General features: G+C 31.8%; 3 protein-coding genes and 1 long non-coding RNA gene across 17 annotated transcripts in view; 2 read left to right on the top strand and 2 right to left on the bottom strand.

Annotated features, from left to right (window-relative positions):
* Positions 1-92: 92 nt before the first annotated feature.
* LOC122568624 (poly(U)-specific endoribonuclease homolog) lies at positions 93-1,413 on the top strand. Of its 2 annotated transcripts, XM_043728568.1 has the most exons (4): positions 93-226; positions 308-470; positions 527-959; positions 1,022-1,413. In XM_043728568.1, the coding sequence occupies exons 1-4, from the start codon at positions 136-138 to the stop codon at positions 1,277-1,279; spliced, it is 945 nt and encodes a 314-aa protein (XP_043584503.1). In that variant the 5' UTR covers positions 93-135; the 3' UTR covers positions 1,280-1,413. The 2 variants fall into 2 exon arrangements, with proteins under 2 accessions (XP_043584503.1, XP_043584502.1); XM_043728567.1 differs by having other exon boundaries at positions 117-470.
* Positions 1,290-9,454, bottom strand: LOC122568623 (E3 ubiquitin-protein ligase TRAIP-like). 6 transcript variants are annotated; one of them, XM_043728562.1, is made up of 12 exons: positions 8,978-9,454; positions 8,758-8,878; positions 7,887-7,991; positions 7,584-7,780; positions 7,352-7,489; positions 5,797-6,151; positions 2,963-3,102; positions 2,462-2,839; positions 2,288-2,389; positions 2,114-2,224; positions 1,787-2,033; positions 1,290-1,705 (listed from the first exon to the last, which is right to left on the bottom strand). In XM_043728562.1, the coding sequence occupies exons 7-12, from the start codon at positions 3,073-3,075 to the stop codon at positions 1,421-1,423; spliced, it is 1,236 nt and encodes a 411-aa protein (XP_043584497.1). In that variant the 5' UTR covers positions 3,076-3,102; positions 5,797-6,151; positions 7,352-7,489; positions 7,584-7,780; positions 7,887-7,991; positions 8,758-8,878; positions 8,978-9,454; the 3' UTR covers positions 1,290-1,420. The 6 variants fall into 6 exon arrangements, with proteins under 6 accessions (XP_043584497.1, XP_043584496.1, XP_043584498.1 ...); XM_043728561.1 differs by having other exon boundaries at positions 8,758-9,454; XM_043728563.1 differs by lacking the exon at positions 7,887-7,991.
* LOC122568621 (alpha,alpha-trehalose-phosphate synthase [UDP-forming]) overlaps positions 3,759-24,063 on the top strand; it is a 39,465-nt gene continuing 19,160 nt past the window's right edge. The window contains exons 1-3 of one of the 4 annotated variants that reach the window (XM_043728556.1): positions 3,759-3,976; positions 9,461-9,566; positions 19,866-20,022. In XM_043728556.1, coding sequence (XP_043584491.1) covers positions 9,490-9,566; positions 19,866-20,022 — 234 coding nt within the window. In that variant the 5' untranslated portion in view covers positions 3,759-3,976; positions 9,461-9,489. Of the gene's footprint in view, positions 3,977-6,399; positions 6,443-7,542; positions 7,604-9,460; positions 9,567-19,721; positions 19,784-19,865; positions 20,023-24,063 lie in introns of those variants that run through there. The other 3 variants (XM_043728555.1, XM_043728554.1, XM_043728557.1) reach the window with 3 other exon arrangements.
* LOC122568626 lies at positions 10,685-17,545 on the bottom strand. Of its 5 annotated transcripts, none has more exons than XR_006317164.1 (4): positions 16,938-17,544; positions 14,179-16,349; positions 12,750-13,028; positions 10,685-11,713 (listed from the first exon to the last, which is right to left on the bottom strand). It is a non-coding gene; the product is annotated as an uncharacterized LOC122568626 (long non-coding RNA). The 5 variants fall into 5 exon arrangements; XR_006317161.1 differs by having other exon boundaries at positions 10,686-13,028; positions 14,179-15,020; positions 15,499-16,349; positions 16,938-17,545; XR_006317162.1 differs by having other exon boundaries at positions 10,689-11,203; positions 11,298-13,028.

Genomic DNA, 24,063 nt, shown 5'->3' with positions numbered 1-24,063 from the left:
TAATTATCAGAATATATGATCTTTATCTTACATTGGAATACCTATAATAAATATAAGATTTTCAAATAACGAGGAAACATTCGACATAACCTATATTGTTTACTATTTAAAAATAAGATATGTTACTTTAGAAAAATGTTAAATAAGACGTTTCAAACTTCTGTTTACATCCTAGCTATATTAAATATTTCAGGCATAAGTCCTTTTACAACTTATCAAATAGGCGGTAATTATAAAACAGAAATAAAACAACATTTAAATATTTATTCATCTTATATATCTTTATATATATTTGTTCGTTTCATAGATTTCTGTACTGCTACACACGTATCTTTAACAAGTGATGCAGAATTAATGATGGTATCAGAAGAATTATTTAATAAGTCTTCTCATGAATTATTCAATCATGTGTATATAAATTATCAAAGAAATATGAGCTTTAAAAACTTTACTGATAATGCTCCACAGAGGTATTTTCTAATTTTTTTTAAATAATTTCAAACATAATTAATTTTTATAACTTTAGGTTGTTAAATACATCGACCAAAATATTTTTAATACCAACAATAAGATCTCTTGTAAAGTTATTTGATAATTATGAATTGGATACTTATGAGCCAGAAGTCATAACAAGGGAAGAAGATCTAGAAGAGAATGAATTTATTGATAATTTAATGGAAACAGATATAATGTTACATGTTATGTACTTTTTGTCAGTTAAAGGATTCTTTAAAAATGACATACGAGTTTATAAAGATATTTTAAAACAAATTTGGTTTCATTTATATTCTCGGAGTAAAAATATAAATGGCACTTCTGGATTTGAACATGTATTTATAGGAGAAAGAAAACCACGTAAAGGTATTATAGGGCTTCATAATTGGATTTTCTTTTCCCATGGAGAATTATTAAAGAAAATTAATTATTTTGGATTTGGCCATAGTAAGGAATTTGTTAATGTAAGTAGAAATGCAAATTATAAACTAATAATATTCATTAAATCACTTTAAAACAATTTTAGAAAGCTGTCATTTTAGAAATATATTTCACTTATACTGGAAAACGTAAAAAATCATCTATGTTCATTGGAACCACTCCAGAATTAGAAATAGCCCTTTATACACTTTGTTTTTTTACAAGACCAAATAAAAGATGTCAGTTGTCTTTTGGAGGATTTAAATTTTATGTTCAGACATACATATTACAAAATAATGGTACAAAATTTATTGGAACTGCTTTCCCTATGTTTCCCTATATTAAACATAAATCAAATAAGTGACCAAAAAATATAAAAGTAGAATATTTTATTTTTCTAAAACTCAGGAAAAGTCCATTAATTACAATGATAAAATACTATATATACTTTTAAAATATAAATAATGATTTATATAAAAAAATATGCAGTACTTATAGGAACTCCTTAGGTAAGATCAATCACACTACTATTGTGTTCGTCTTCAATGTCAGATACCTTTTTTTTTGTATTATTTTTTCTTCTTTTCTTTGATATAGAACTATTTGAGGATTCATCGTTATGACTTGTATGTGAAACGTTTACATCATCTTCTGATAATTTAAATCTCTTAGACCCTATTGAATAATTTTTGGCGGAGTTCCAATCTATTAAATCTAGTTTCAAATCACTTGTATCATTATCTGCCTCACAATTCTGTATTTTTTGTTGTATGGTTTTAGCATTGCATATCTATAAAAGAAATACATGATAAATGTAATTAACCATTGATTTTAATTTCTTTCATTAGTATTATTATATTCAATTTCAAACCTTTTCAGTTGTTTGTTTAGTAGTGCAATTTAATATAGAATTTTTATTTGAAATGTCTTGACTGTGTTTTTTTGATGTTTCTTCAATTGGATTTTTTATAGAAATATTGTTTACATCTTCTGCTACTTGGACGTCTAATTTACTATTACTCTGCTCATTGATGTCAAGTATCTCTTCTAATTCATTAACTCGTTTTTGTAATGCTATATTTCTGCTCTCTGAAAATGCTAGCTTTTCTTCTAAGTCCCTGAGGTGATAATAATAATATTGGTATATAATATCCGTTCATATAAATTACCACATTGAATAGATTTTTAAAAACCTTACATTCGTTCTAATGAGGTATCAGATTTTGTATTAACTTTAGAGAGTTCTTCTTGGAGCTTTTTAACACTCATGCGTAATTGTTTACATTTATTAAATCTTGTAATTAATTCTCTGCAAATATAATATGTTAATAATAGCATAAATTTTTAAAACATATTCTCGAACATTACTAACCTTTTCATGATAGAAATATACATAGTAAGTGTTTCAGGATCTTTAGTTTTTCCAACCATTTTACTAACATCACTGATAGGAGCATGTAATAATACTTGTATTCTAAAATATGCAAAAAATTGATATAAGTATAATATAAAGTATATGATATATGTACATGTAATAATTACATACGGCCTAAGGTCGTCAATCTTATTTTTTAACTGACTAATTTCTCTCTTTAGATTATCACAGTGAGAACTCTGTTCTTTGAAATAATTTATCTGCTCCTTCAAAGCATGTATGGCTGCGTTTTTTTTGTTAATCTCACTCTCTACTTTTCGAACTTCTTGCTTTAAGCCAGCGTTTTGTTTTTCTAAAGTGACATTTTTTGAGGAATAATATTGGATGTCCTTTTCCTTTAGCAAAATTTGAAATTTCAATCTGTCTACTTTTTCTTGCAATGTCGAGCCTTGAGTCTCAACTATCAGGTCATTGCTTGAAAATGTAAAATAAAGCCTATGAATTTTACTCTGTGTAACTTTCTCTCTGCATTGTGGACAGCTTTTTGATCTGAAAGTAACAACTTACAATTATGAATATTGTCATGGAAAAAAAATAAATTAGGAAGTTTATACACTTTTATACTCTCTAACAAAGCGTTTCCTGCTCTATTATTTTTTAATATTTGTTTACCTTTCAAGCCACGACGTTAAACAATGCAGATGAAATACGTGTCCACATCTCGTATAGAAAATATTATCAGACTGTATTAATTGATCGCTACATATAGAGCAAATGACATTCATTTTACATCAAAATTTCATAAACAATACCTGTCAAAGATCAGTTTACGTTTAGTTTATTATTACTGTTTACAAAGTTTTAATGTTAATCTAATTTAAAATATCAATCTAGCATAAACACATTTGTTATGTTCTTATTCGAGATGACTTAAGTTTCAAAAGGGTTATACATGTGCCATCAAACTACATAGCCCAAAACATCATTAGTAGGATATCCGTTTACCCCATAGATACTTTTATGAAGTTTGAATTTACTATTTTTGTAAATGAATTTTTCACATATGTAGCTTTGCTTATAGAACGACGTTTAACTGAATACATATTGTGTATTAAATATGAAAGTAATTATATAATAGAAATATAATGGAAATAAATATATTAATATATTAACTTAATTTTTAAAAATGAGATATATGATTTTCTGTATAATATCAACATTGCATTTACAAGATCTAAGAAATTTAAATTTCAATCTAATTAAACTATTATTTTTATATAATAATCGTTATTATTGTCAAAAACAAATTCGATCTCTTGTTCCTTATAGAAAAATATAATGTAAATAAAGATGCAAATGCTTTCTAAATAACAACTTCTTTTAATATCTGTACACGCAATTAATATTAATTTTATTGTGTCATTTATGTTATAAAGCAATATTAAGATCCTATATTTGTAAATAGAAATTTGACTAGAGATAGAAAAATTTGCAACGTTTCCTAGGGAATTTTCTATGGTTTCTTGTTTAGTTGCCGGTCATATTGTAGGCCATAACAATCGATTCGGCCTGCAATTTCAGCTATCCGAAACTTCGCGAAGAAGGAACCAGTTACCAGTGGTACCTTCTCGAAAGAACGTCTCTCGTAAAAACACTAGCCAGTACCGGAGGACTGCCGGTATACATGTGAGTGCGCGAATTAGCATTAAACTCTTTAACAAAATATTGCCAACTTGTAGTGTGTATTTAATAGTCTATTTAACATTACCGTTTATATATAATAAAACGAGGAAGCTTGTCTTTTTGAGGTGGGTGCCAATGTCGTCTTAACTCGGATAAAGGTGTATGTACTAAGTTGACAATAGCAGATCGATTTGAATTAGGTACACATCTCGAGTTTCACGATTCTGTCATTCTATATGTTCTATTGTTTTTGTGATCATTTGTATGTATATTAATCATTCGGTGTAATTGTCATCGCCTTTTACTTTGAAATATTCAGCGTGCTAGACGTCAGCCATTTGTTGGTTAAACGATTCTTTCGTGAGCGTAAATTCAACGGCAATCGCATTTACGATACAGATTTAAATAACTATTCTATTTGAAGGATCTACGTCCTCTGTATGTATATTGTCGAAAATGCAATAAAAATACAGTAAAAATGCTCTGAAAAAGCATACTTTTTGTAATTAATGGCAATTGCTTTATTTGAAAAATTGAATTATATTAATGCAATTTTTCAATGATTACCAGCATAGCTTGTATTAATTTTTTATATACTATATTTTTAATATAAACGCAGTTGAATCTTTGCATTATATTTTCATTGCTTATTACATTAATTCTTTTTCGCAAAAAATCTACTTTTAATATTTATTATTAGAAGAACTGTTTGCAATTATAAAATAAATACATAAAACAAACATCTATAATTGATATTCATATTCAAATTCAAATTTCTTTGATTTTTTAAATACATTAAGTTATCGTCTTTGCGTAAATTTAAAAGATATTAAATATTGTGGATTTAATAATATTAAGAATTTTATGTTGCTTCATATATACAATGAAATTAGTGACTTGTAAAAAGTTAAATATTTTTGTGCTATACGTTTATTGTTTGCATATATTTTCAACCTACTTTGTATAGTAGAAAAAAATATATATACCGGTTTCGCGCTTATATTCGACGCACATGCTATGTCTACCGAATTACACCGAAACTTGTCGAATTTTGCCGGATTTTTACGAACTATTACGATCGGACCCGAAATTCTTAATAGAAATCTTATGGAATCAGAAAGAATTATTATTTCTCGTAAAAAATATAACTGCATTAATAACTACAGTTTTCTTCCTTATTTATAACTACGTAAATATGTTGTGTGAGTAACTCCATCTATGGAGGAAGGTAATAAAACGTTAATATCGCTTTTGCCCTATCCACGTGTTTTTGCAAACTTGACATTTCTGACATTGCTTTTTTACCACACTATTACTACGGTACATTGTTATGAAGTAATAATATGTAATGTAGAACGTGTAAAAATATAATATAAACCTCAAAACATAACAAAAATTTAATTAATTGTACAATACATTATTTTGAATGATAAGAACAGTTTGCATCCGAACATTATTAATGTATATTTATTTGTTTTAAACAGATACATGAAATGAAAGTTATATGATTGTTCTGAATAGTCTACATACAACATTATTTGTTTGATTTTGCTCTTTCAGTATAGTACTCTAAATAAATCGACAAAAATATTGGAATCAGTGATAATTGAAATCAGTGAGACTATTGTCGTGTATCATTTAATTGTAAGTATGGGAAATATTAGGTAATCAAGAAAGGTTCTGCCGTTTTAAATTAATAGAAATAAACCTAGAAACGGCACGGACTTTCTTGGTTACCTGATATTGAAGTATGTTGCGTAATACGTATCCCGGTGCGCAAAAGTGTGCGAAAAATATAGATTTATGTTGGTATATGTACATACTTTAAATAGAGTAAGTTTAGACGATGATGCAGCGTCTAATTTCCAACCATGCGTCATTGATTTTTACCAGTCCCTCATGGTCGAGCCGGGCATACAATACGATCAGTTGTGTATTGTTCGCAACGCGACACTTGTCTCTTAACTAGTTAAATTCCAACGGAACGATTTTTTTTAGAATGGAGTAAAACTTGGACCGCGTGCGCGACGCGTGCCAATTTTCTTCATTATCCTCTAACTCTAGCTTCTTATTAGCTAACACCAGCACGTGACGATAACGTGACGATAACGTCTTTTTTATCCCTTGCTCCTTCGAGAAACGTCAAGACAGTATTTCAGCTGAAAAGTTCGGGATTCTCTGTACAGTCAAGCAAATTATTTCAATTTATAGCTGTTCACGATAGCACTTGAACACTTATTGTTTATGGAACATTTATATTATTATGATTATATCGATAAAATTTGAAACCAATCTGAAAATATATTAGTATGTTACAAGACGTTTATTGCAAACATATATTTAGTAAGAAATTAGCATACGATATGAATAGTAGTCTTAAATGTATAATTATTAATTAGTGATAAAGATGACCTCAATAAATATTGTGATATACTAATATAATGAATAATTATTTGTTCAAATACTTTGGTAAGTTCTGCGTACAATAAGTATTTTCTAACTTCTCTATGTTTACATTTTTAAATTCATTTTAAATTTTACTAATATAATCATGTTAGTCGTGTTCCGTTACATTGTTAATAAAATCTCGAAATGTATAATACATGCAATGTATCCATTAAAAGTTTGCATAAGTATTCTAATACTTTCTTGATCCACAGTACATTTCGCTAGCAAAAATGATTCTTAAACGACTTAATTATTTAATTACGTTATTTAATTAGCGACATTTAAGTGACTTATATTAGAAGCGATCTTACAATTGGTACGATCTCAATTACATAATAGAAAAATTATATCTAATTAAATTATGAAATTATGGATCCCATGATAAAGATTTTTATAGTATTATAAAATACTGTAAACATTTTCGGTTGCTTTCTATATGAAAATAAGCCAATATATACTAGATCATTTTTTGTTTTCATTATGAGTCCTGCAATTACAACATTAATATCGGTTGAGCAAAATGAGAGAAAAAATATGTGTAAAAATGTTCACTATCCTTTTCTTTCTTCGATTTGTTAAGTTATTGTAGCGGCAATTTTAATTTACGTTACTAGAATTTAGCGACTGATTATAGTTATAAATATCTGTTCTCAAGGTTTCTTTATCGTGATAAATTATCTATGAGCTTTAATTTCCATTATTTAAATAGTGACAACGATTACGGATTTTATAAATAGTGATTTTTCGAGTAGCTTATTCGAATTTGTATTATCGCGGTGCTAAGAGATAATATGAAATTATGTTCGCAAAAGTAAATATTTTTCTTCGTAAACAGTGAATTTATATTATTACTTATTATACGTTGGTTCTCCAGATTATTGGACGAGTATGTTGTAGTATGAAATCTTATTCCATTACAAATTTTCTTACTGGAGAATAGAAACTGCATGAGTAAACGAAGAAGAATATGAAGATAGTAGTTCCATAGTATTAATTTTTATTATTTAATTTTTTCATGCCGTTGGAATTCGCTGTTACTAGTTATTCTTCACCAAACACTGGATAAAACTGTACGAAACATATTGCCAGCATGTAGACATAATCTCTTTATCTCGTTTATTTCGAGTAAACGAGAAATGCATGCAACTTTGTCAAAGCTGACCTCAAATATTTACCAGGAAGGTACGTCACATTGAAACAATTCGATTGGTACTTATCTACATGAGAGATACGTGCCTTAACGGCATAGGTCAGAATGTCAAAGCTCCCCAATTTTATCCACTATAGATTTCAACGCTTTTCTGCTTATAGTCATTCTGCTAGTTACGTAATTGCCCCTTTAATCGCTGCCTGATTCGACTTTAATCAAAGGAAAACAACTTGATAAGTACTTAGACGAGGACCGATTAGAAATTCGATAAAAAATATAATGTAACAATTGTAACACATGTAATAATTGTGTTACCTAAATATCGTTTTTTATCCTGCAAAAACATAATCAGCATCCGCGTTACATCGGCCGTTTTCATCGGTCGGTAACAGAGATATATACATTTTTCTTTCGTAAGATCTAAACGAAAAAAAAAAAAAAAGGAAAAAGAATAGCGATTGATCTGGTTCACAGACAGTCTGCTTGTCGTCGAGTTCCGCTTGAATTGGCATTGGTCGGCCCCGTTTCGGTATACCATAGGCTGTGTTTAACGCGACACGACAATAATATAGTAACACCGGTTATTTGTCACGTATGTACATGTTAACAATTGGATGCCGGTACAACATGTACAGCTGGTCACGACGTCGCCGACGACGTACATGATGTCCCATTAGCGAGTGTTATCCGAGAATTAAAAGATAAGAGGAGATAACCCTGATCGTCTGTCACGACACGCGACGACACGCTGCGTCGTCATAGAAAGAGAGGAAGAAAAGAGGGGTAGGAAAAAGGAGGGAAAGAGTAGAGTGAAGAGGGAGGCGCTGTATCTGTATGTTTACATATGATTACGCTGGGGTAGTGTTTTTGAATGCAGAGATGGTAACGGTGGTAGTGACGACGACGACGCTGATGATGATGGTGGTGGTGGTTGATTGCACGAGGGGAAACCGCGGTGTAGCCAAAAGGTCGCGGCCCCATCATTGATACTATCGTAGAAAGAGACTTTGGACCAATTCCTCGCGACGGCTAACACGAATAAACTCAGGGGAACGCGGCGTTATTACTTCAGTGTTACTTTGGCCACGCACCGCGGCACAGTCATACGGACCAATCAACCACTCTCTTCCGCTAGAGGATTTTTCTTCCTCTCTTTCTCTTAAGCTTTCACTCATTCCTATTGTACCTTTACCCGGTGTAAATCGATTTGCGTTACTCCCTCCATTATAGTCTCCCCCTTCTTATTCACCCTCTGTATTATTTCTGTCTTGTATTATTCTTTGTTGTCGCTGTGCATCCGAACCGCCCTTAAGGACAAGATAAAGAGAATCGGTCACTGTGAGTTAATCACGTATCTCACGGATAATCAGAGTTCACGATAGAACCAAAAAGAAACGTTTGCTCACCACTACTTAAACGCAGAACGAAAAAGAAACAAAGGAGAAGACAAACAGGGCAAAGAGCAAGCGAGATATCAAACGAAACCGAAAGACACGGTTCTGCACGCGGGCACGCGCCATCCAGTCGCGCTTGAAGCGCAGCTGTAAAGGGAACGACACGAGGAACGGTGAAAAGTGTCATCTCGCGCGGCGCTCGACGACGAGGAGAGACAGACTACTAGCCAGATCGACCGTCTAACTGGCGCGGTTCTCCTTCGACTTCGGTTTCGCATGCACACGTGATCGCACGTGACACGCGACACTTGGTATAGCAGAACAGCGCTATCGAACCGGTGACCGTGCGTATAGAACACGAACCGAAGAGAAAGAGGAGAGATCCTCGTGTGTGGAGTCGCGCGACACTTATTACTCACTCGCGGTGTCATTTTTTCCCTTCTACGGAACACACGGTTTGCAACAGTTGATCAGAGAACATCAAAATGTCTACAGAACCCGGTAGCTTCTCCTCCAACGGGAGCATGATCGTCGTGAGCAACAGGTTGCCGTTCGTGCTGAAGAGGAATGAGGTGACCGGTCAGCTGGAACGCAAGGCCAGGTTAGTAGTATGCTAGAGAGGTTTTTCTCTTTCTCATTTTATTCTCTTATTATCTTTCTGTTCCCTTCCTTTTTTCTTTTTCTATGCGCTTCATTAGTCACGCCTCACTTATTGTTTCACTTTCCCATTATTTACCTGTCATGCACGCGCGAACGCGCTTCGCCGTTGCACGATAGGTACACGCGTGGGTGCATGTTACTCGCGGTCGTTGCAACGCGACCTGACCGCGGATGGAGCGTGATATTACCTCATCGTTATTTAACGTTTCCTCGATTGCTCTGATCTTTTATTGTCATTTCTTATTTTCATACATTTCTTCGATTTTTCTCGTTTTATTTCGCATTTCTAACCCTTCGCTTTATTATGGATATCGAGCTGCTAATGTGATAGGTACAAATTTGTATTTTTAATCAGATTTTTAATTCCAAAATCCACACACAATTTCAATTTTTATTCACAAAATATAATATTTTAATGTTTAACATTCCAACTTAACGCTGTATTTGTGTAGTAAATATTTAATTTCAATTCGTAAAGGATAGAGAATGTAAAAGAGTTGATGACAATTAAGACATTGATTTGCGATGTCGAAGCGTCGATTGCGGAGAGTTGTGTTATTGACAGATTTGCAGGATCAACAAAGTCTATAGTATTCCTCTAAATGAATATGCAATAGTGCGGTAATTTATTCCGTTGCGTAAACAAGCCAATAGAAATATCGACAGAGTACTGTTGGCGCAAAGCAAGGGGAAAACAGGAACTCGTGGATTCCCTATTTGTATCAATATTCAATATAGCTACTGAAAATATTTTTTCATATTTTACGCCCAAATATCTGGAGAAAGATACTGTTGGACCACTTCTATCACTTTCTTTTACTCTAATTATCCAAAACGATTAGCGAATCAGGAAAAGATTAAATTGAAGAAAATTGATTAATTGAATTGATCGAAGACGATAGATCATTTAATGTAATCAGTTATTAAATCTTTTTATCACATTGAATCTTTATATCATAAGTTTCTTTCGGTCGATTTCAGCAACACTGTTAACATGCTAATTGGACGTAATCGATAGAGTTCAATAAATCGTCATGTTTGTGTACTGTTAAGAGCAGTTAGCGTGTCTTTTATTTCATTGATGGACTTTGCTCAAGTACAAGATGTTCTTATTGTTAGTACAAGATTCCAAGTATGAATTAAATGAATAACATAAATTCATTTAATTATAAACCAATATAGGCAATTTGTGTTTATATTGTTATTTATTTGATATATTTTCTGTCAGTTAAATTTTATTCAAATATAGTGAAATTATTAAACAGATATATTAAAAGTAATATAACATAATGTTTATTGCACATCGTATTTTCGAAAATATGACAATATTACAGAAAAAATTCCAAACGTTCGCTCGGATAAGTGCTTGTGCATAGACATCAGTAGATTAGACCATTACTATTAAGTCCTTCGCTGTCGACGCATGTCCCAATACTATATGTAGGTTAGTAGATTACATCGTCACAAGTTAGCCCTTTGCAGTTTCAGTAGAGTGTGACATTCTATTCCATCTGTTACACTCGATAAGTTATCAGAAACTGTTTAATTCTAATTTTCATATTTCAATCAATAGTATTCCTACGTTGAAATATTTTTATCAAGTTAAATTATAACGCAACAGAATATGTTTTAAATATATATATTATAATCGACTACAAAGGGCTAAAAATACTAATGTATTCAATCGTATAGATTCCCATTCATCATCTGATTAGTTATAATTTCCCACAGCGTTAGATCATTTTTTTATGTAATATGTTTCTTTTTATAACGTCGTCGGATGTTTTATGAACTTCTCTTAAGTAAAATTACCAATTGTGACTTACAATTAGTAATCGATGCATGTTGCTCTCGGTTGCAGCGTTTATTTATGGTCGGTGAAAAAATAGTATACGATTACACATCACGCGCAGTGTTCTACGTCGGAAAGCTCGCTTCTATATAGGGCAAAACCGCTGACGAAATTTTTCGTAAGAACACGTCCTGCGGAGCTTTTTTATTCTCCGGATCGATGTATTTTCCCCACTCATTGAATCACTTTGTTTTCGATAGCTTTCGAATTTGCTGCGACTTCGTGACGACGGAAATCTGTGACCATAAAAATATGTCGCGTGTATATGCAACAACCTTCGTTAATTTCTTTTGCTTTCTTCGATACAAAGTAAAAAATATCTATAAATGTCATCTTCGGAGCATATATATACACTCGTCCCTCAATTTACGCGGAGTATCCGTTCCGCGTGGATTCGTTTTACTCGTTTTTAAAGAAAAAATATGTACACATATGATGACTAGCAAAACGTAATGTATTTTTATCCTTATCTCATACAGCACTGATATGATTGACCGCATAAAAATTATCGCGTAAATTGTGTTGTGACTTACCCCGTAAAAAAAGTGTCGCGTAAATTGGGGGACCAGTGTACATATGTAGTCAACAAGATAAATTTTTTATTAACTCGATGATAAACGCTTGAAAGAGATTTTATAAACATTCAGAATGATGAAGCAAAATTGGTTAATTTCATTCGAAATGATGCAGAATAATGGAATAAAATTCATAAATCGAAGTGTATTTCATTATATGGATTTGGCTCCAGTTTTTGGGATATTTGAACAAACTATTCGATTGAATATTGAAGCAATTGCCTCTTTCTTCTTCCCAATAGTTTTATAATGTTTCGTCTATTATTAGATCATGTTAACTATCTTTTTTCGTTATTACATCAAACATTAAATGCAGTATATGTAGTACATATAAATAAAAATGTACTACAAAATAGAGCTGCTTTCGTGTTTCAATTCCGTCCTATCTACCATCGAAAAATCATTTCGCGACAATTTAATAGCTTTCGTGATTTACCGTTTCAAACATTATAAATCGTCATTTTTGTTTTTATACGCCGATTCGCACGAACATACCCCTGTTTCACGGTACGAAACTGACTACATAGAAGGTGTTTGTTGTGTCTTTGTATATTTCAAAACACATGACAGTCTGCAAAGACAACCGTTATCTTGTTTCAGTGACATAAGTCGAGTATCTTATCTGGTTATTTGCATGAATCACGATATGATTTGTTAATAAACAACGGGCAAAAAATAGACAAGCGTGCGTGACTACCAGTAATTGAAATAATTAATCAAGCAGATAAAAGTAGTCGTTCTCCACCCAGTCGTTTCACCCTCTTAGGAAAATAAACTTCTTTTCAGGCATATAATCTAATCACGTTCGTAAAATATAGAAAAGAAATAATCCATTGTAAAATATAGGAATATTGCACGAATTTTTGTCGTTTCTCTTCACTATTTCTTCACTGTGGTGGTTTTATGTAGGAATGAATATGTACACCGTTATCGACTCGGTTCAGATTGCTCAGAATCGAGATTAAAAGACTGTCAACTGTAAACAAACAGTAAAAATTGTAGATTTGACAGCAAAAAGAGCGATGGAACATAATCTTACGCTTCCCTCTTCATTTTGCACGATCAATTTATTATTGTACGATTCATTTGTTAAATTATTTCTATTGAATAAACTGCAGATGTTTATGCATTTGTGGGAAATACAAATGTACAAAAATATATTAATAAAATGTCTATAACATGTAACGATATATAAAATATGTCAAGTAATCGTTATAATATTTTTGGGATGAAATGTATTTCTATTAGGTTCCATTTCTTTAACAGTGCTTAGGAGGATATGAATTTGCATAAACACCCGCAGTTTGCTGACAAACGGTTGCAGACAAACGACGCAATTTTGCACCGCATTTGACTTTAAGATCAATAGACTGTATTGAATATAGATATGGCATTGTTGTAGTGTACCAGACACAGTGCGTTCCAATTTTAACTTTATATTCCTGATGATGCAATATATACGAGTATGCAATCCCATTATCGGGAATATAAAACCGAAACGAAATTTGATCGTTGACAAAAATCGCAAAAATTATTCATTACTTCCAGAGAAGATGGATGTTAATCATATTCAATATGCCGTAAATAATATTTAAACGTGTCGTCTAGTCGTGTAACTGGACTCGTAGAAATAAATAAAAACAATGTTCGTAATGGATAGGTCGACGAACATAATAGCATGAGTAGGATGTGTCATCGTTGTACAGAAGTCAAATTGGACAGGCATATTATTATACATTACGATGAATATTTCAACGTCAACGTCCAAAATGCCGATTCTCGTGTTATCACAGTTTAAAAAAGTGAAAAGAAATTAAGATTTATCTTTGTAAATTAGCTATACAATCCTCTTTATGAAGATTCTGAGTAAACAGGAAACAAAAGGCAGAAGCGATGACAAAAACAAATTACACGAACGATAGCGTAATCATTATGGCGCGAAGCAAAAATTCCATGGAAGTTTTTCGAATCACGTATAGTACGTTATATGAAAAACGATCATGTTGCGCTTGTTAAACATTCTTATCTACAGGTATTCCTTCTTTCTTCACGATTCTTTTTCTACGTTATTACGTGATATCTGATAATGATATCTGTTCAAGAGTATCTTTGATCTTCAAAATCACCTGGTATTTTTAACACTTGTTAATTGCACTTATTCTTCGATGAGACTGGATATATTCGTCGACTAGAAATCCTCAAATAACGATAAGAGTCAGTCATCTTTTAGGTGGCTTACGATAAAAACCGTAGTGACAACATAAGTAGACGCGCGCGCAGTCATTCACAAGATATTCGCCACGTGCTTCCCGCGTGTCCGCTGCGCGTGTTACGTGCGCTGTGTAATATACATATATTATCGCGATTGTTGCGGTAGTTACGTGCCTGATTTGCATGGCACACTCGTGATAAATGTTATGGAAAAACACGAACTTCGTCACTGGTGGAATTGATTACTGTTTGAAATTGGATGCGACGTGCGCGCGTCTCTACGCATCAAATACATTCCTTTTTCTTTTTTGATAGATAGGGGATTGTTTTTTAGTATATTTGACTTTTTTATACGTTCCTTGATATGTAAGTCATTTGGGAAGTTTTTATTTTTAATATATTTGTTAAACTGTTGATGTTTGGAATATTGGAAGTAATATAAAATGGTTCGTAAGATGGACGGTTGACTTGTAATTATTAACGATTTTTATTTTATGACGTATGACATCTTCCTTTTTTAATAATAATGATTTTTAGATTTTTGGATAATAAGATTAACTAATAACTAAGTACATATTTATTGTGAATTTTTTCTTTTTCTTCTTTTTCAAAGAAAGAAAGATTATGTATGCATGTTTTTCTCATTGTCACTTTGGATGTCAAGTTGTATTTTTATTTGCAATTTAATTTGCACTATACTACAAAGTTTTAGTTATATTTCGTATACATCTTCGTGCGAGTGGTTGGGTGCATCGTTCTGTAAATAGTAATACTACCTCTGACAAATTTTGTTTAATTATAGACAACTTAGATACATTAGACAATCACATAGGAACCTATTGGTAGTAGTTTATGACGTGGGTTTTAAGATGTAAAGCAGATGTTCAAACAATTTGAAACAAGAGGATTGTACATTTAGATTAATGCTTGAATTCTTGGTAACATTATTTGTGGAGATTTTCATTGTGTTCCTTAGAATTTTTAATAAATTTGCATATTTTTCTTTTTATGTTTCAAAGAGGTAGTGGACTGAGGTCTGGTAAAACAGATTAGTTAGGAGAAGTTTCTTTAAAGATTTTACACCTACTGTTAAGCAGATCATGAATCAATTTTTGTTAATTTCTTAAATAATTAAATAAGTGATTAAATAGAGTCTATAATTAACCATTTGTCACATATTCACATCAAATGTTGGCTACGAAGCAGATAAAATATAGTATTTGTTTCTGGCTTACAATAGTTATTTATAGCGTTTAATGAAAGATGTACGTCATCTATCTCTGGCTAATCCGTCTTGAAATATACACACGTATGTATAATATATATAAGCACTTAGTTTTATTTGAAAGTCAGGAACTGATATTGAAATCTCCACGTCTAACAATATTACGTAACATTCGCATTGAACGTTATATTTTCATCTCCAGATCAAACCTTTAATAATTACAAATATCGTTACACCTATCGTAAATATCGTTCTTAAATTGAAAGAAAAAACGAAGCACTCTTTCATTAAAAGGAATAACAAATCAGCAATAAAATAAAACAAAATTAATTGGTTGAATCAATTAAAACATTTTTTTCAAATTCTTCAACAACACTACAACTCAACATCACAATTTCTGAATTATTTTGTATATTTTATCACCGTGTATTAATTAAACACAAGTAAAGGAGAATATGTTATCGATATCAATCATTTTCCATGTTAATTTGGCACGTTTAAAAATAACAGCCGTCAACATCCGTGTCAATCGAATATATTTTCTCTTCTTTGTCCTGTATGAAAATCTCGATGTGTGGTAAACAAGAACGTAGGAGGTCACTTTTTCAAACGCGATCGTTACATACTGAAGAGCGCAAGTAATGATATTCGAGAGTGCTTCACTCGAGCTGAAACACTTACGCGTCTGAAATTGTGGCATTCTCAAAATAGATCATATTTGAGTAATCCAACGGTAATAATAGTATATACCAATGGCTTTTGTGTTGATGCTGTACCACTAATGTCCCCGGTCAACAAAATTCTTACGTCTAGTTACGTATTGTCTATTTATCATTAAAAGTCATCGAGAGAAAGAAAGAACTGAAAGGTTTAAATGTATCGATGTAATAATATCTGAAGCATTTTATCACGACGTTAGAGAAATAATTTTCAGAATCATGAAATTGAAAAAAAGAAAAAAATAAAAGATCATAGCTTTTTTTCTCTAAACAATATAATTCAAACGATATAGTTTGTGGAAATTAAAAAATCATACGAATGAATTTCATTTAGGTATTTGAATCTGTTAGAAGACAAATATTTCATACAATTGGAGTCTTCGAAGAATTGTTACCACTTATGAAATAGAATATTTCTACTTCATTGATACTAGGAATTCATTTAATGATAAAACTAAGTTTCGTTCTAATAAATGAAGTTCTTCTGTAATAAAGATTACAGTTTTAACATTCAATTTCTCTTATTTGATACGAATTTTGAAAATTTATCGTCCCTGAAGACCTATATCAAATTACAAGTGTCAAATTGAAACTTTTGCATTACTATTACAAAAGGATATAAATTCGCTTCTTTGGTAATCAAGTAGCAACTTCCAACAAATTAAGATAAAAACACAAGTATGCAAATGACAAAAGTTGTAAGGGAATGAAGTTCTTTGATTTGACCTACTTTCCGGTGAAAGGCCATTCAGATGTTCGCTCAGCCTTTTTGTTGGGCGTGCTGAATTATAGCCAAGTTCCATTACAAATTTATAATTATGGCGTGCCAGTGACAATGTAGTCGGCACACGTTCGAGCCCAATCACAAATCTTCGAGTGGTTGAGTTTGGGGTAGATATGTAGGTTGAGGTCGCAGAGGGGCGCATTGAATTACGGCCAACCCGGAATCAATCCAAACATACACTTGCGTAGGAAATGAGAAATGAATCGATATATGAATCGTTTTTATTTTGAAAACAAACTGCTATGTATATAGAATTAGTTGGGATAAACACGAGGACAGGACTATTGATAGTTAGCATAGTAGTACATATGTTCTAGTAGTACAGGGTTATTCATTTAACTTGGGACCTGCGCGGTAGCGAGAACATAGAGTCCGGTAACAGTATAACATACACGTTCACTACTACAATCAAATGTCACAAGCCATTTATGAGCTGCTGCTAGAAATATAATTAGGTAAAGGACTTCAAATTTGACGTCACAATAAGAAGAAGATGATCGTTAAGAAAGCGAGCTTGGCGACTTTTCGCTCGATGATTTCATATGCTTGCACGCTCCCGAAGCTTCGAAGTAAGCAAGCGCACTCGGTTCTGTTCCTATATGTAGTTCAATTTTTTTTTTTAATAACTGATATCCTGGATTATGCTTATCTGGAATTTAATTACAATGTAATTTTCTATTTTTTTTTTATTTAAAATCGCATTTAACTGTCGGAGTTATTAGCGAATTACAATGAAACTGTTCAAATTCTTATAAATTTCGAGGCCCTTTTTCTATTTCGTTCGGTAATTATCATTTTTAACGTATTAAATATTTTCTTCTACGTCGTGCTTTAAAATTTGTCATCGATCACTTTCTATTTGATTTGATTAAATTGATTATCACTGTTACCTGATTCTGGTTCGCACCGCTATGAATACGTTGAATGTAAGAATAAGGAATAAGAAAAGCAATCAAGTTACAACAAGACACCTCACAGAAATTCATATCTAAACAGACCAGTTTATAAAAATAGAAATTAATTTAATCCTTTGCAGTGCCTGGGTCTATTCGAACTAGTCGACAAGCTTTTTTATCTTAGAATGATAAGAAGCCGAACTTATTTCAAAACTAAACCACAGATTCAACAAGTATAATCAGTATTCGACATAGTTCATAGATGGACTTCACAACATTTGTTTGTAGTAGTAAGCGTACATGTTATACTCTTGACATTCTCAATGTTCTCGCGAGCGCGGGTTCCGTGTTAATTAACTTGAACAAGAAGAGCGTCACCCATACTGGGGTGACAGGTCCCCACGGAAGTATACCTGTCACATAGATGTGGGTGACGTGGCGACAAATGTGTTAAGTGGATAATACTACATAAGAGAATATAAAATAACGTCGGTACTCGTGGAACATTTTCCTCAGAGTCTTTAACAATTTTATGAGAGTTTCACAGGTGCATCTTATTGAAAGATGCAACATTATGCAAGTGATTTTAAAATATCACAACATTACCATCCTTCCATGTTCCTAATTTAATGACGCCACATTTGCAATTGTTTTCACTAATGTAGATTAATTTTAATAACGATGATAAAATGGTTAAAAGTGGTTGGGTACGGTCGATTATATAAAACCGAGAATATACGTTTGTGAGATTGATACAATCGTCATGTATTTGTCATTATGTAAATATGATTCTATGTGATTTTTGTGTATGTGTGTTCCCTGGCAAACCGTTACAGAATTGATCGAAGACGTCTTTCAATATTATTCTCGTCTTATCGCCTGATACGCCGATGACGACCACTCGGTGATCTTTTATATTTACGTATGGGGCTATTTTTTTTGTAGACTTTGTCGCTATCTTTATTATTATTACATAGACGATAGACAGTTGGTTAAAGGCGGAAATTGCTGGTATTCTGCTAAAAATTAATAGAAATACTCGTAATCAAAGAAAAATATTTGTACATTATGTTTTTTCCTTTATCATTTACACTTTCATCTATGGATCACTGGATATTTATGAATTTAGAATAAGAACGAAATCATATTATTTATTATAAAATGTTATTATTATGGAATAGGTCTAATTTGATCAGAATTATATTACATAAGTGTTTTAGTATCAAGTGGTAAAAAGTGAGAAATAACATAGTTTTCCTATTAGATAATCTTACTCCAAAATTTCACCGAAATGATCGAGTTCCTTGTTGAAAGATGTCCAAAATCAGCATTTTTACATCCTCTTTTCTATCCGCTCTCCATTTTGTTGGTTTATAACTCTGGAACATCTTATAGCAGAAATGTAAATTACATTGTCTCTTTTATGAGTTTAACCAGAATGTACCTGTACAAATACTTTAATCAAATATTTAATCAAGATTGGCACGTGTTTCATGACTTAAGTGCTTACATGGACTTGTGTAATTATACTCGGACATACTAAATCTTCTACTATTTAAAAGTACTTCAATCCGATTGCAATTAATATCGTAGAAATGAAACATAGATCTGTGACTAAAACACATGTTATAAAAAAATACGGTTACCTACTCTTTGTACTCAAGTTTATTCAAAACATAACACGTTCTTCCACCTTGCTAAAATTATACTTCTCCCAACGCCATTAAAATTTCTTTTGTATTTTAAAACCAATCAAATGATCTCAGGAAGTAAATATATCCAAGTGAGATCCAAACAGATCGTCTGTATTCTATGAGCTGTTCGTAAAGACTGAGCTTTCTACTTTTATATGTACCGATATTTGTCATGTACGCATATTATTGTATGCACACCATTGTACGCACGCCACCTTTTTCTATTTGCTCTCTTCCTGGTGACACCTTCTTCTGATAACGTTGGTACGTTTTCCTCATTTTAGTGCTGGAGGTCTTGTAACAGCGGTAGCACCGGTGGTTATAAGCGGAAATGGAGTGTGGGTTGGATGGCCAGGTATGCACATGGAGAACCCGAATGAACCAATCCCGGAGTCCGACCCTAACGATCGTACACCGACTGCTGGTCTTCTATCCCGCAAGGTAGGTGCTTTCTTTTACATATTTTCTTCCTACAGAATTTTCATCGAATGGACGAGATAATAGGTCACTCGAAAATTTGACATTTGTCATATGTTTCGAGGTGAAATTTGATAGAGAATGTTTTTTAATACCATTCGTTTCCATCGTTATTTCATTATTATTAGCAATAAATCGTAAACTTTTAATTTTCGAAAGATTTAGTTAAAATTGTTTATTCAAAAATTTCGAAGTTTTAATTTAGTCTAACATTTAAATGTAATACGTTTCGAGGTGAAATTTGATAGAGAATGTTTTATACGATCCATTTCCATCGTTATTTCATTACTATTAGCAATAAATCGTAAACTTTTAATTTTCGAAAGATTTAGTTAAAAATGTTTATTTAAAAATTTCAAAGTTAAATTGTATATTACTAGACGTTACGTTAGCAAATGTTTGAAACAAAAAATACCAAAGGCATAACATCGTCTGTTTACAAATCTTCATTTGTGCAAATTGCGTCGATCTTGTACCTCCTCGATAATACACGACAATAACGTGCGCGTGAAGATATTTTCGTCGGATGGGAACAATATTATGGAGAAACGTTACCATTAATCGACAGTAATTGTTACGACGAACACGGTTGCACATTGTCGAATGAATATCTATAACAGATCGCTGCGAAAATGTCTTTTGTTATCTGTTGATTACATTGTTAACGAACTTGTGATGAAAAAATGAGGATAACGCGCATAGGAAATATCAAGGTCGAGCAATTTTGCTTGATATTATTTACGTCATTGGGAAAATTTATAATAGCTCCAGCCTGAATTTTGATGTAAAAAGCTGTGGAAGAGATAGAAGGTTTTAATATCTAATGATATAAAGTTATTTGTTAGATGGAAAAATGGATGAAGTAAGATTTGTATGATTTCAGGAAGCACATAGTTTTAAGCAAATATTTTCCTTTTGTATTATCTATATATCATGTTTTGATCACTTTCACTTTATTAAGAAAAAACAAGTGTAAAAATTCATCTTGTATATTATCACTTAGAGAACAAGTACGTAGTCCAACTTGTGTAAATCATAGTGTAGCACAACTATAGTTCATTCTCATCCTGTAGAATCTAAAAAGAGAAAGAAAATCAATCTGTTAGAAATTGTAGTTAGCCACAAAAATTAATTTTGTCTTTGTTATTATTTAATTACTATATAATAAAAATAGTAAAATGAAATGAAAATTAGTAAAAGATAATTCCACACTATCAATATCATCGATAGAAATTTTACTTGAATTTTTTATGGGTTTTATCGGAGAACTATGATGACTTCCGTTAAATGACTACTGCGCGAATTCATTATCGCGAATTCATTGTCGCGAATTCATTGTCGCGAATTCATTACAATGCAAAACGAGGTTAAATCTATTTGAATAAGTATATCCGTCCAGCTGCTTGAATTTTACATTATAAGTTCATTTTGCGAAGTTGGTAATCCTATTCTAACCGCGAAAACTCGATGCAGTTCGATACATTATTCGAATTAGCTGATACGTAAAGCTATGAACTAAAATAAAATATGATTCTTTTAAGGGAGCGCATGTTTTTTTCAATCTCTCTGCGTGTCGCACTCGTGCCAATCGATAATTATAGGAACTATCTCGCATGTCGGTAGCGTGTAATTATGAGACGCAATATAATGCAATACAGTCGTAATCATAATATACGAACAAGTGATATAATCGAAATAATAGAACAATCCAGATTTTACATGAAAAATAAAAATATTTTTCTTTATGGACCCCTATAAATTCCTTGCAATTTGTCCGATGGGCATTCGATAGCGATTAAAAATAAAGAATAACATTTTCTCATACATACGAAGTCTTGTTTTTGTGATTCATGTGATTATATACTATCTGTTGTTATGTTCCGTTATGTCGACGTTTAATTTTCAAGTCGATATTATAGAATGTAATAGGTTCCTTTATTTTTTACGAATAAATTAAATTTACCAATAAATATCACTATTATTAATTTTGTTCAATTTCAAAGGCTGGTTAATTTGTTACTTGCCACTTATTTTTATATTTATCTTAGATATAATTTAATTAGTTTACGAATTCTTTGTTTTCATAAATATTCCTTTATTATACATTTCATTTACTTTACGGATATTTGCAAAGAATAAAAGTAATTAAAATTAATTTTTTTCATATTTTTTTCAATTATATAATCGTTAAACTTTCCTTCTAAAGGATTCAGTGAAAAAGTCAAAGTTCGAGAAGATTCGAAGAGGATGGTTTGCGACTCTCTACGGGAAACTCATTTATTTCCTAGCCTAGCTAGGAAATACGTTAAATATAATTTATCGTTCTCCTTCGCCCACGCTCGAGATTTTATCACGATTGACACCGGCTGAAGTATTTTATAATTAAGCTCGCTTTAGCTCATAGGTATAATATGGATTCCGGTGCATCGGTCAATTCTAATATCGAATTCCGATTGTGGTGAAATTGTCACGAGACCATCTCTCCTCTGTGTTAACCTAGTTTTCCATTTGCTTTTATCGTTTTTTATAAATCTTTTCCGGAGGATCGTATCTTCCGTAGGATTCTGCACTTCTTAGAAAAGTGATAGAGATTTTCTGAAAATCTTTTGAAATCTTCCTGGAAAATGGTTAAAGGTTTTCGTAGAAAATATTATTGAATTTGAAGATATATGGTCAATAAAACGTTTTCGTATGTATTAGGTTGTCCGAAAGGTTTCTTTCGTTTTATAAGGAAATAATAGACGCACAATGTTTTTTATTTTATATTAGTTTACTGAATTATGCGCGAACATAATAATAGAAATATAATGAAATGGATCATACCTAATTCAATAAAATAATAGAAAACAGAAATTGTTGTTCATCTATTATCACCTTATGAAGCGAAAGAAACTTTTCGGACAACCTAATATTTATGGATTTTAAACAAAGGGATTCTACGAGTTTTATCGGAAGTCGCATATTTCCGTAATTTTGTTTAAGTTATTTAGGTTAGCTTATTTAGGTTGCTAGATTAGTTTGTTTAGAGATGATTAGTTAATACACGAGTATCATGAAAATACGTGCTTGTTGTAAATATCGAGTGAATGTTGGGCTGTAATTATCGCATTTCTCGGTAAAGATCCATTATCATTATTTGCATTATAGTGTCGATGTTTATGTGAATATGACCGTGTATTTAGCGTAGAATTAATAATTTTTCTTCGATGACTTATTGATCCTGTGTTAATCGCAAATGAACCGATAATTTTTTAATTCCTGTCTTCTGGTTTAAACCTAATTTTAACAAATAAGTCTATACCGTTCTGAGGATTCATAGTTTACATTCCAAATAACAAAACGAAACAAAAGTGTGCATATCTACTTATCGTTCGTTCCTGTAGTATGTATTTTTGTCCGTTTATCATTTCCAAAGGACATTAAAGCTAGATAGACTAAAATTAAATATAAATATTGAAAATGTTCTTTTTTTCTACACTTCTTTCTCAGTTTATGTAACTTGGAGAATTCTACATTTGTTAAAATACTAATTTTAAACAATTTTCTGGTTAACATTTTACTAAATAAATGAAATATATTTTGTTATAAACATTCAAATATTAGAAACGAAGAATAGTCTTATAACTGTTCTTGCATGTTGCAATTAAGTAGACAGTGCAACATTTTTTCTTATAATTTTTTTTCTCGATTCATTTGCAATAGAAATATATGTCAACAATCTGGCCCAATTTTTAAACTTACACTCTGCACGAATGATTCATTCAGGGAAAGAAACGTTTCAAGGATATTTCGTAGAAATCAGTTTTATGTAGATACTGAAATTTCCCGTCAACGTGACGAAGGCACATAACGAGCCACGATTCAAATATATTGTCACGATTCTATTATGTGACAACGATCTTCTTCCTCATTTAACACCCACGCAATATGTTTGCCTATATACGTTTTGATATCATAGTGTGCGCGTTGACCTTGGCATTGATAGTTTATTCTTCCTGCCACGTC

The sequence above is a fragment of the Bombus pyrosoma genome, linkage group LG6, assembly GCF_014825855.1.
Source record: "Bombus pyrosoma isolate SC7728 linkage group LG6, ASM1482585v1, whole genome shotgun sequence".
NCBI classification, from domain to species: Eukaryota; Metazoa; Arthropoda; class Insecta; order Hymenoptera; family Apidae; genus Bombus; species Bombus pyrosoma.
This window is presented reverse-complemented; position numbering and strand designations above follow the sequence as displayed.

Excerpts from the sequence above, each read along its gene's own strand:
- LOC122568624 (XM_043728567.1), top strand. The coding sequence starts at position 136 with ATGTTAAATAAGACGTTTCAAACTTCTGTTTACATCCTAGCTATATTA. Across the intron at positions 471-526 it reads ACTGATAATGCTCCACAGAG|GTTGTTAAATACATCGACCA; the intron begins GTATTTTCTAAT and ends TTATAACTTTAG. Across the intron at positions 960-1,021 it reads ATAGTAAGGAATTTGTTAAT|AAAGCTGTCATTTTAGAAAT; the intron begins GTAAGTAGAAAT and ends AAACAATTTTAG.
- LOC122568623 (XM_043728561.1), bottom strand. The coding sequence starts at position 3,075 with ATGAATGTCATTTGCTCTATATGTAGCGATCAATTAATACAGTCTGAT. Across the intron at positions 2,390-2,461 it reads AAGATTGACGACCTTAGGCC|AATACAAGTATTATTACATG; the intron begins GTATGTAATTAT and ends TGCATATTTTAG. Across the intron at positions 2,034-2,113 it reads GATACCTCATTAGAACGAAT|GGACTTAGAAGAAAAGCTAG; the intron begins GTAAGGTTTTTA and ends TTATCACCTCAG.